The 11552-nt window shown below is 38.8% G+C and overlaps 1 protein-coding gene across 1 annotated transcript; it reads left to right on the top strand.

Moving 5' to 3' along the window:
* Positions 1-2319: 2319 nt before the first annotated feature.
* ncam3 (neural cell adhesion molecule 3) lies at positions 2320-11087 on the top strand. Its single transcript, XM_044116982.1, is given in 14 exon segments — positions 2320-2530; positions 2878-2955; positions 3070-3267; positions 3371-3508; positions 5042-5268; positions 6442-6606; positions 7319-7451; positions 7554-7721; positions 7827-7854; positions 8207-8456; positions 8544-8712; positions 8811-9003; positions 9095-9223; positions 9638-11087. Coding segments are annotated over 14 exon segments (1980 nt in total). The 5' UTR covers positions 2320-2454; the 3' UTR covers positions 9666-11087.
* The last annotated feature ends 465 nt before the right edge of the window (positions 11088-11552 follow it).

Raw genomic sequence — 11552 nt, 5'->3', positions numbered from 1 at the left:
TCACATTAAATCCCAATTAAATAAATTGAAATTACTGGATGCATTGTGATAAATTTGAAAAAATAAAAACCAAGGAATGTGAATCATTTTTCCAGACACTGTGTGCGTGTGTGTGTGTGTGTGTGTGTGTGTGCGTGTGTGTGTGTGTGTGTGTGTGTGTACTCTTTGTAGGGCTTCTGATCCAATTGGAAAAGGAAATCCTACGAATATGATCCAGAGCTTCTGTCAGAGTGTGCCCACCCTCGTTAATCGTCCTCATTATGAGCACACTCCAATCTAATGAGCCATAATAACACTTCCTGATAACACCATGATAGGTGGCCTCTTTGGACTCGCCAAACTTTGATTGGCTGCCTGAACGGCGGTGTGCAGATACTGATAGGCCATCAGAGGGAGGGCGGGCTGGCCGCTGGCCAATGGAAGTGATACGACCCAGAGGAATGAAACGGACTGACAGCGGGCATTTTTCTGCCACAGAGATGAAAGACTAATGACGTACACCGTGTGAGTAAGGGTGTGTTCGGGTGTATACACATTGGCAGAGCGACTGATTGATCTTTATATAAGATGTATGTCTTTAGCATTAAAGATCAACATAACTCTATGTGTCAGCAACCTTAACACTTGACCTCTGTGGGAACATAAGGTGAAGATTGTTTTTATTGTTGTTGTTGGCTAGAAAGGAAGGAGCCGGTTAGCCAATGGAAAACTGGTGAAAGAGACAGCTGAAACAATTCAGATTATTTTATTCAAAAGGCCAAGACAGCGTTTTGAAGACTCTCTGGACCTGAGAGTGAGCTTACACAGAGAAAACAGACTCTTTATGTCTTCCAGCATAAGGCGAAGTTTTACTTTCTCATCAGCGTTACACAAAGAATGTCTTGTCCACTTGTACCTTAAGTTTCCAAAGTTCAGACTTTCTAAAGGAGTCCACAGCTCTCAAAGCACAAAAGCTACAAGTTCATAATTCTCCATCCAACACAAGACTTAGACCAAAATCCAGCTGAGCACGATGAGTTTATAAATGCTCTTTATGACCTATTTTGAAAGGAAGAATGGAGAAAAAAAATACATTTCTAGATGTATAAAGCTGGCTGATAAACCCTAAAAGACTGGCAGCTGACTCCGTGGAAACGTTGTCTTGGTCTGTCACTTAAAATCTCTGTACAATACACTCCATTCAGAAGAACTATCATCAAACTGTTAAGATAAATACTTAACTGGTTTGAATGCATCTGCAAGGTACTACACTGTTTGTTAGATGTGTGTAATTTTTTCAGATGCTGCATCATGAAAAAAGCTCTATATTTATTTTTGTACAGCAGTGGTGCTGTACACTAACAGTCATATATTTTGGAATATGATATACGACTGTGTCATATATTACAGATAGGTCAGAGGTCATAGCTAAGTACATCAGGTTATGCACTGTTGAAAGATTTTGTGCCATAAGAATAAAAGACGAAAAAAACATAAAACAGAGAAAACCTTCTTTAGTACTGATAAAAGGGGAACAACCTCTGGGAACGTCACAGATCAGTAAGCTTTGTCTGCAGAGGGAAAATCTTGAGTTATGGCTCCATTATTTGGTTGGGATGAGAAAAATGCATTTGCTGAAGAAAGCTCTGCTGGCGATTTTGTTCAGGATAAAATATAAAACAAAGACATTTTTTCTGTACGATGTGAATTTAAACCAGGAAAAAGAAAGTGCCAAATTCAGATTTTGTTTTCCTAAATTCAAAACTTCAACTAAAAGGCGATCTCAATTCTGACAGCCGTTTGAAATTGTCTCCTACATTTCTTAGGGGGAGTCATTGAAGTTTCCCAGCAGATTGCCAACATTTGGGAGCATCGTGGCAGTTTTGGCATAGGCTACTTTCTACACGTGTTCAAGTGGATTTTCTACCTTTTAAATGAAACAGGAAAATTTTTTTTTTTAAATCATCTTTCGTCATCTCTCCTGTCCCTTGAGGGCTGCCTGCCCCTGCTTTCATCCGGAAGCCTGGGGGAAAGAAACTCAGGAAGGGACAAAGAGGAAAAAAGGAAGGGAAGAAGATAATGCCAAAAAAAAAAAAAAGGTGTAAGTAGCAAAAACGGATTTGGAGGCACGTAGTGAATAGGAAGAAATAAAGACCAAAAAAAAGATGTAGAAATGAAACGAGCAAGAGATGACGCCGTGCTTCATGAATGAGCATCAGAAATTTGGGTTGTAGGATAGGATGAGAGACAAGAACATGCTTTCTACTTGCCTCCTCCCTTTCCCATTTCCTCCCTTTTCATCTGCCCCACTGCCTCTATAAAACCTCTGACACAGACCATGCCTCAGTCAAAGTTGTGTCAGCAGCACAGGAAACTGCAGCTACCTCTCTGCCTTTGCGGCACCAATATTTGAGCTTCACTTGTTTGAGGAACAGACCGCAGTTAGTTTTTACATCCAGTTGGAGTTCTGGACTGATGAGATTCCACCAGGAGAAGATGCTGAACCAATTAGCCATCGTCTCGCTGCTCTTGCCGCTGGTGCACAGCACAGGTAAGAAACATGGGCATCACTGACTGTGACTTTTGTACCTCTTTTCCTGTTGTGTTAATGTGTTTTGGCTTGAAATAGACCTCTAAAAGATAAATGAGGAAGTCATACATGTTAGCAGGAAATAATTCAGGAAATGTCCAATATGTAATTCCACAGCGGTGAATGATAAGTCTGCTAAACGCACCAGACGGATGCTATTCTTCATGAGCTAAACAGTCTCACTCATTAAGTCAGAATATTATTCATTTTGAGTGAATTTGTGTGATGAAAATCTTTTTTTTTTATTAAGTTCAGTTTATTTAAACTTTTACACCCAATCTACAAAACAAAACTTTTCTTGTGTCCAGGCCAAACTACAAAACTGGAAATCATTTTAAGTAAGCTAGACTTTCAAGTAGGAGAAGAGATCTTGCTGGTATGTAAAGGTAAGCGAAACTTTATTTGACTTCCATCCGTCCGTCCAGTCGTAAAGCTCATGATCTGTTTTTAAAATAGATGTTCACCAGCTCTTTTCTGCCGTCCCATCCTGTCTCCTGCAGCCACGAAAGAGGGAGAAATGACATGGCATAAAGGAGGAGAGGAGATTGATGATGAGGACATCGTCTCAAAGCTGGACTACACCACCTCCAAGCTGCTCATCAAGAAAGCCAGCCTGTCTGATGGGGGCATGTACACCTGCATGTTTGAGTCTGATGATGGGCACAAGGTGGACGCTCAGTCAGTTATTTATGTCTACGGTAAGTCGCTGCACACACACGACAAGCTTGACCCTGTGGCATTTTCGGCGCTTAATTTCATTCAGATTGAGTATTTTTCTTCACCTGTGACGTGTTTTCTCAGACGGTCCATCATTCCATGGTACCGCCACCTACCATGAGTTTCTGGAGGGAGCAAACGGGGTGGTGCCGTGTCTGGTGACCGGGCAGCCAGCGGTGGACATTGCGTGGCTTAAAGACGGAGAACTAATCCCTTCTACACGTAAGATCTATAGGACCAGCACCTAGAAAACATTTTACACCCCAAAAATATGCTTTGTGCTTTATGGTTAGTAATTTACAACTAACTTGGAACTCAAAATATCCTCTTATTGTTGTATTTCTTTAATCAAAAACTGCCATGCTGCTGTTTATGCAACATGACCTGAAAATCTCTTTTTTGGGGTCAAGTAATCTGTTTCCCGACCCCGGTCCTCAAGGCAACTGTCCTACATGTTTTAGAGGTTTCCCTGCTTTAATGTGTCTGATTCAACTGACTGCAGTTCAACAAACGCCTGTTAATCAGTCATCAATTGAAATCAACTGGACTGAAGCAAGGAAATACCTAAAACATGCAGGGCAGTGAGCCTTGAGGACCAGGGTTAAACAGGGGCTCCAACTCATGGAGGGAAATGAGTTTCCGCTTATTTTTCTGTGATGAAACTCGTTGCTCTTCTTAAAAATAAAAAAAATATAAAAATGACACTTTCCTCATGACCTAAGCATGACATATGTACCACTGTTCAGGTAGAAAAAAAAATAAACCAGTAGGGGGGGCTATGACAGACATTAGTGCGCTCTGGTTTCTTCTGAACAATAAATCAAGCTATCGGCAGATTTATGCCTAAAGGTTGGAGTTTTTATTAATTTTTTTTATTTTTTGCATCACAACACAGCATAAACCTTTAAATGAAGCACTCGTGGTCTAGAAAATGTGCGCATTTTATTTAGAGATGCAGTTGAAGAGAGTAAAAACGGATCATTTTTGATCTTCTGAAAAATTTCAACGTTTTTCCAGTTTAGTTTCAAACTTTAAGAAACTCATTGAAAGTCACAAACTAGACCGATTTTTAGGATATCTTTCTTGAATTAACCTAAACATTTTATATTCTGAAACTTATGCTCTTCCTTGAAGACAACCTCTCTGCTTTTTTCAGAAGTTTGCAATATAAGCTCACTATTGAATCTCAGAATTGTGTTGGACTAATGCGGTTGAATTTGCCATCGAAGTTTGCTTATGAAAACTTTTACGCAGTATTTGAATCCGTGCTTCAATTCCTATACAGTGCTAATAACGATAACGCAAGGTGCTAAACCTGAGTTTCTGTCAGACACAGACCGGCTCATCTGGGAATATTTAAAGAGACTTTATGTTTATTTATTATAGAATATTGGAAAACTTTCAATTTTCCAATTGAAAATGCTATTATAGTCTTAGTCAAATGATAATAATAGATTTTTTTTGTGGATATTATTATCAGTGAAAAGTGCTATTAGTGTGAAACTGTTTACATTACGTTGGAAGTAAAATGCGAGGGCAGTCGTCATTGAATGTTTCTGAATATACAATCCTATGTGTCTAAAAACCTCCCCGTCTCTGATATTATCTTAAAACTGACGTGTGCTCATTTAAGCCTCATACGTCATACTGCAGTATGAAGTTCTGTCTTCCTCACTAGAGGAAGAGTCTGACCAACGTTGACCAGCTGCAGTAACGTGATTTAAAATGTGATCTTGTTTGGCTCCTTTTCTTCAGCTGGAGTTCGTGTTCGTAAGATGCCAGACAACACGCTTCATATTGAGAAAGTGAAAAGGAGCGATGCCGGGACGTACATCTGTCAGGCCCAGATCAGAGGGAGAGCAATCTACAAGCAGCTTCCTGTTTCTGTTGTCGCCAACGGTCAGTCGCTTCTTTGTGGCGTCCAAAGACATAAAGGACCGTCACAAGTAACTCGGTCCTACCTCATTTTTCTTTTAATTTTTGTAACTTCGTTTAACAATATGTCTCCATCAGAGAAGAAGTGAAGAAAGTATTTTATTATAAATAAATAAATAAATAAATAAATAAATACTTTGAATACTTGAAATTTATATTAATTCTTTAAAGCCTAAGGTTTTGATTAAAGGATTGGATTTTTAAATGTCTAGTTAATATATTTCTACTAACAATTTGCTTTTATTTGTAAGGTGAAACCTTATTCATTTATTTTTTTTCCCCAAAATCAACATCTTACATCTACAATACTAGAAGCCTTGAACATTTACTGTTAGTTGTTTCATTATAACTTCAAAAAAGAGACAAACTCTATTGCCAGTTGAGAAATACTGAACATTTCTGTATTTTTTATGCCTTTTTATGAACTTTTTGCATGCCTCCTCTCTTTGCCCCCAGTTGACTGCTGAGTGTTAAACTATTAATCTCTGAAAAAGATTTTCACTGACAGTCAGTCTGGCGTCTCTTGGTCGACTCCAATGTGTCTCAAAGAATCATCGTTGCATATGGATGCAGTGTATTTAGCATATTTACTCAGAGGTTTTAATTTACAAATGTAATTATTTGTGAGACAAGCCGCCCAAAGGTTGCAATTCAGACAAGGAAAGACTATGTTTTCTGATCGACGCTGACATCAAAATCCAATGTGGCCGCCCTGTACGTACAACTTAATGACTGCAATAGAAACTGTTTTAGACCGTTGGTGCAAATTTCTGCGATAGTCTCACTCACATTATCAAGTCAGGCTTAATTACTTATTTTAAGTTAGAACAATTTAAATTCTGGACTCAGATTGTACGAACAAAATATCTGAAAATGCATTTTATCAAACGTCGCACTGATTTCTGCTCGAGATATTTTTCCTCAACCACTGCAAACTATCAGTTGCATTGAAATCAACATTTGCCTTAAAAACATACAAAAGGCAGGTCAGAAACTTCCATCTCAGCCACAACACAAGATACAAAAAGCACAAGTTAAACTGGGCAGAGTAAAGAAAAGGCAGTTTTTCTGTGTTAATATTCTGCGTCATTATTTACTTTTTTTCTCCAATTTTCTGCCTCCGTCTGCTGGGATTCTTGTCCCCTACAGTCACTGACTCCACACAAAAAGGACATGAAATTATTTTAAAATTTTTCATCCATTCTGATAGAGTGTACTGAAGCAAGATGATGATGCTTGTTTTACGTGCAGAGTCTCCAGAGGTGTTTATCTCAGAGGATCAGCACAGTGTGAATGTGGGTGAGCGCGTCTCTGTGTCCTGTAACGTGACTGGTCACCCGCAGCCTGAGCTGCACTGGATCAACAAGCAAAACGGAGAAGAACTGGTAATGATGCCCAAACAGTGACTCTTAAATGCGTACACAATAAAATACAAAGTTTTGATATGCAAAGGTTAGACGTGTATAAATAATTTTGGATGTTTTTTCTGCATAAACATAGTTCAGGTGAAAAACAAGCAGGAAAGAAGACGTCTTTAAAACCCTTGATGCGCAAACTTCAGCAAATATTTTGTTGAAGCACTTGTTAAATTTAATTTCAGTCTTCTTCAGTTCATATCGACCATCATTATAGTTAATCAAATTAAGCTGAGCGAAAGTTCAGCTGTCCATTTTTCTGATTTTTGCTCATTTGCACCCCTTATCTTAAGCCATAGTTTGTAAAGAGGTTCTAAAGAATAAAAACTGAATATAAATTGCCGTAACAAAGTTTTAGTTTAAGGTTATGTCCATAACCTGCCAAGCTATTCCACGTTTAACTCCCCCCACCCCTTCCATTTTAAACAGATGTGTTTGTTTTTCATTTAAAATGTACAGAATATATACAATTATGCCTTAAGATGCAGTTTGTTAAAGCATTTGCCATGGCCTCATTATTTTACATCTCAGAAACTTTTCCACTGAGTGTGCATGCCTTCCAGGATCTTTGTTACTTTTCAATTTGACCGTCATGCAAAAACGGAAAAAGGTTTTTAGTCTTTTATTGTAATTCATCACCTTCAAGTTCCTGCATGTTTAATGTTTGAACCCTCTCCGCCAGGATTCGACTGGTCGTATCCAGGCAGTGGGTGGCTTCCTGGTGATTGAGGAAGTGATGCCCTCCGATGGCGGACGCTACTCCTGCATGGCTGTCGGTATTTCTGGAAATGCTTCGAGAGATGTCGTAATTCAGAGTAAGGTTCCCACTTCGCTCAGACACGTTTCCCTCTCAGTGATCAACGTGTCTCTAGTTGACATTTTTTCTGTGTTTTCCTGTCCTCCTGCTTGCCCTCCAGCCCAGCCCGGGCCGCCACATTACCTGACGGTCACCCCGGGTCCAACCTCTGTGCTCTTCACACTCAAAACCTTCCCCATCAACGGAGGAGCACCGATCAAAAGTTTTGTTCTGCAGTGGAGGAAAAGTGCAACGGAGAAGTGGGAGGAGACCATTGTTGCAACTTCAGGTGAAAATTTGTACTTTTATTCAGGTTTTGTGGTTGTAATTCATGTTTCGCCTGTAGTGATCTAGCTGTCTAGATAATCCTGAACCTTCTATGTGTTTTTTGTAGATATTTTGACTATCACCAGCCTCAAGCCGTAAATGTACTTTCATTGGATTTTATGGGATTGCCACCAGAAATCCTCTTGACTCTGATGACCCTGAATGCAAGTCGTTGTTATCGGAAGTCACCTAATTAGTAAATAGAGAAAAAAAAAGAAAAAAACATGTTAAAAAGTTGGTAGCTTGCTGGTAAAGTGTTTGGACATAAAAAAAATAAATAAAAAAAATCTGTGTTACTAACAGCAATGTTTCATCTTCGTTTTCATCTGCCATCCCTGGTTCTTCATCTCCATCTTTCATTGAAATCATCATCCTAACATCTTCATATCGTCATTCTCCGCTCACATCACCTCCTAAACTTCTGTCCTCCCTTTGCAGAAGGTAAAGTTTCCATGCTCTTTAACAAAAATAAAAACCTGCAAATGAAATATATTCTAATCATCTAAATCCCGAAGTTTTGAGTTAATTATTATAGACTACAGCTAAATGGTTTCTCCTCCTGATTTTAGGTGAACCAGACAGTCCAGCTTTATCCACAAGTCAGGCAGTAGTGGAGGGAAACTCCTTCTCTGTTCCTCTTCAACAAATTGAAACCGGTGGCTCTCCTCTGCTGCACTTCAACGTCCACTACAAACAGGTGAGAGACCATGTGAGCTCAAGTCTACCTGTGCTACTTCCTTTCTTCCTTGTCATTAATTCGCTTCTTGTGCTCATTTTTATCCAGGATACAGAAGAGAGTGAGTGGGAAACACTGCAGCTTCCCGCTGATGCCAACTCTGTCAGCCTGAAAGACCTCGCCTTCGGCTCAGACTATCACCTGGAAGTCAGAGCCGTCAACTCAAATGGCTCCTCCGTCCCTGCAACGTTCAACTTCACAATTGCAGAACAGCCTGGTGTGTTGCCTCTCTCGTTCCACATTAGATGACACACGTTTTAAGTTAAAGATAATAATTAAATTTATCTGGGTAATGTTTTTCCTTTGTCGCCGCAGTGAGCAGCAAGATGACCAAAGGCACTGTGGTTGGCATCGTGATATTGATCTTCCTGCTGGTGTTCCTGGCAGTGGATGCCACCTGCTGCTACAGAAACCGCTGTGGTCTGCTTATGGCCGTCGCAGGGAAATTGTCCAGGTGGAAAGACCCAAGCCTCAAAAAGGTGGAGGAAGGAGAGGGGACAACCAACGGGTGAGCAGCAGTCTGGACGACGACCATCTCACAGATTCTCTTTTGCAAAGAACCTTCTTCTAAATGTTCCTTCTAAATATTGTGCCTGCAGAGATGTAACACTGAAGGGTCTCTCCAAACCCAGAGGCAGTATTCAGCAGTCAGGGGTTCAGACGCTCAGCAAAGGAGTCGGTCAACTCTCAGAGGTCACCTGCGACAAAGCTCCACTCACCAAAAATGAGTAAGTTAGTTCTGCCAAACGCCAACAAGTTGCATAAATACAGTATGAACATTATGAAAAGTATTCATAGTCTTTTAACGTTTTGGTATTTCTAAATTTTGTAATTAATGTTATTCCATTACAAAGAAAAGTGATTCCAAACTTAAATTAGTTGCATTGAATTTTAAAAATAAATGTTCTTTTTCCCCTTTCTCTACTTAACAGCCAATCATTTTCAATCTATCACAGTGAATTCCAACAAAAATACTTAGAAGTCTGTGATTGTAATGTGCTTAAATGTGAACAAGTTAAAGTTACAAATAACTTGGCACTGCAGGCTACAAAGCAATAAAAAATTTTGTATCATTTTGCAGGTTCAAATTGTGTTTTACTTTCATTTTAACACGCTATTGTTATTTTTTCTTTTATCCACAGGAAATTACACCCCACAGCTAACCTGTGAGGCTTTCTAAGCTAAAGAAGAGAAAAAGTAAAGACTACATGTTGTACAGAGATCCAGAGAAGAAGTCAGTGGATCCCAGCTGCTGTGGGAGAAGTCAAGCAAATGGAAATGGACGGATTTGGACTGATGGTGATAAAACTGAGCTCATCCTGCACTACGTCCTGTTAGCACAGAGGACACGTTAGCGTGGCTGACACGTTAGCATGGCTGCTAGCCTCGGTTTTTACACTTGTTGGTTCTTTAACAGGGTAATAATGATGTCTGTGTTTTACAGGGTAATAGTTTTGTTTCTGTGTAATCGCTGTAACTGCGTTTGTGAAAGAAAGACAGTAACATTTACTTGGCACAATAAAATGTTCATTAGTTTCACAGACAGAATTATCGTTTTGTTGTTGATAACTTCTTTGTTGCTAATATCGTGTCAGTGAGTCCAGCAGGAGTCAAGAGAATGGATTAAATACTGTATTATTTATCTGTATGCTACTGAAAATGAATGTAAACAAACTCCTGATAATATTTATTATTTTCTAACAAAAGTTATTTGTTTTATTTGGGTTTAGATACGTCCAACGCCATCATTAATTTTCTTGCGTTTATAGAAACGTTCTGCTGAGCACTTTTCTTTTAGAAAAAACGTCTTGGAAAGTCAGAAGGTTTGACACTTGTAGTTAAAGAGAACTTCAAAAGTTTTAATTAGCCACCTTCAAAATGTACGTTTTCTATCAATGCTACAATATTACCAACAATACATCAGTAAATCAACAGAACAGTGTTTAGCTTTTCTTATCAATTATTCTAACAGTGTTTTTATTTTATTACCACTGTACATTGTGTATACATTTTTTGTGTTTTATGAACAGCTTGATGTCTTTTTGGCTCGTCATATGAATGTTTTCTGCATGTTTATTTAGATAATATCAGAAGTGAAGAAAATGTTTTCCTCTTTCTTCTTTCATTTTTAAATCAGTATTTTATCCCCACAAACAAAAAGTGTTGAGTGAAACATGGCAGTGGCAGCATGATGATGTGGGGATCATTTTTATTCTGCTGGCCAGGAAAAGTTAGTCAGACTGAGGAGAGCAAGGCAGACATAACCTGCAGCTGTGATCGCAGCGACTTGTCTCAGGGGGGCTGAATACTTTGTTTTTAGATTTTTGCTTGTAAAATGTTTGCAAACCCCGAGTTAGTTTTCCTTCATTTTCACATTTGTGCACAGCTTTATGTCAGAGTGGCATTTAAAATAAATATACTGAAGTTACAACAGTTTCCTGCAAGACAGTGCGTGGCCCAATGTGCTGACCAGAAATAAAAGCAAGCAATCATTTCTACAATTAGCAAAATGTTGCAGTAAATGTAAAAAAGCACTTTGAAATGCCTTGCTGCTGAAATGTGCTATACAAATAAAGTTTGATTTGATTTTGATTTTAAAGTATACAGAATTGTCTTTCCAAACACACTGAGCTCATGTTGGTCTTTTGAAGCAATAGCCTTTAATGTCCTGAGGAAATAACTGATTCTTAACTTTTTTGTCCTAAAACTAAACTTTGTCCTTGTTTACAAACTGGGATAAACAGAGAATTAACTTTGTTTCTTTGAGTTTGGACTCTTTGAAATAGATAAAATCAGTTAAATAAATGATTACTAAGCTCTAACCAGATGTGGATCTGTCCTACTTGACAACCTCAGAAAGAAATCCAAATGCGAAAACAAGAAATGAAGATGTGGTAACAACTGCAGCACAGGAATAATAACATCATTCAGCTAAAGACATGACCAACACCAGCATTAGGATGGTTTTATCTTGATGACTGGTAATCCACACTAATGCATTAATGAATGGTTGACATGTTCTCATGTAAAAATACAACATTTAGTTATAACAGCCTG

This window comes from Gambusia affinis, linkage group LG05 (genome assembly GCF_019740435.1).
Source record: "Gambusia affinis linkage group LG05, SWU_Gaff_1.0, whole genome shotgun sequence".
NCBI lineage: Eukaryota > Metazoa > Chordata > Actinopteri > Cyprinodontiformes > Poeciliidae > Gambusia > Gambusia affinis.
Note: the sequence above shows the minus strand (reverse complement) of the source record. Positions and strands in the feature narration are given on the sequence as shown.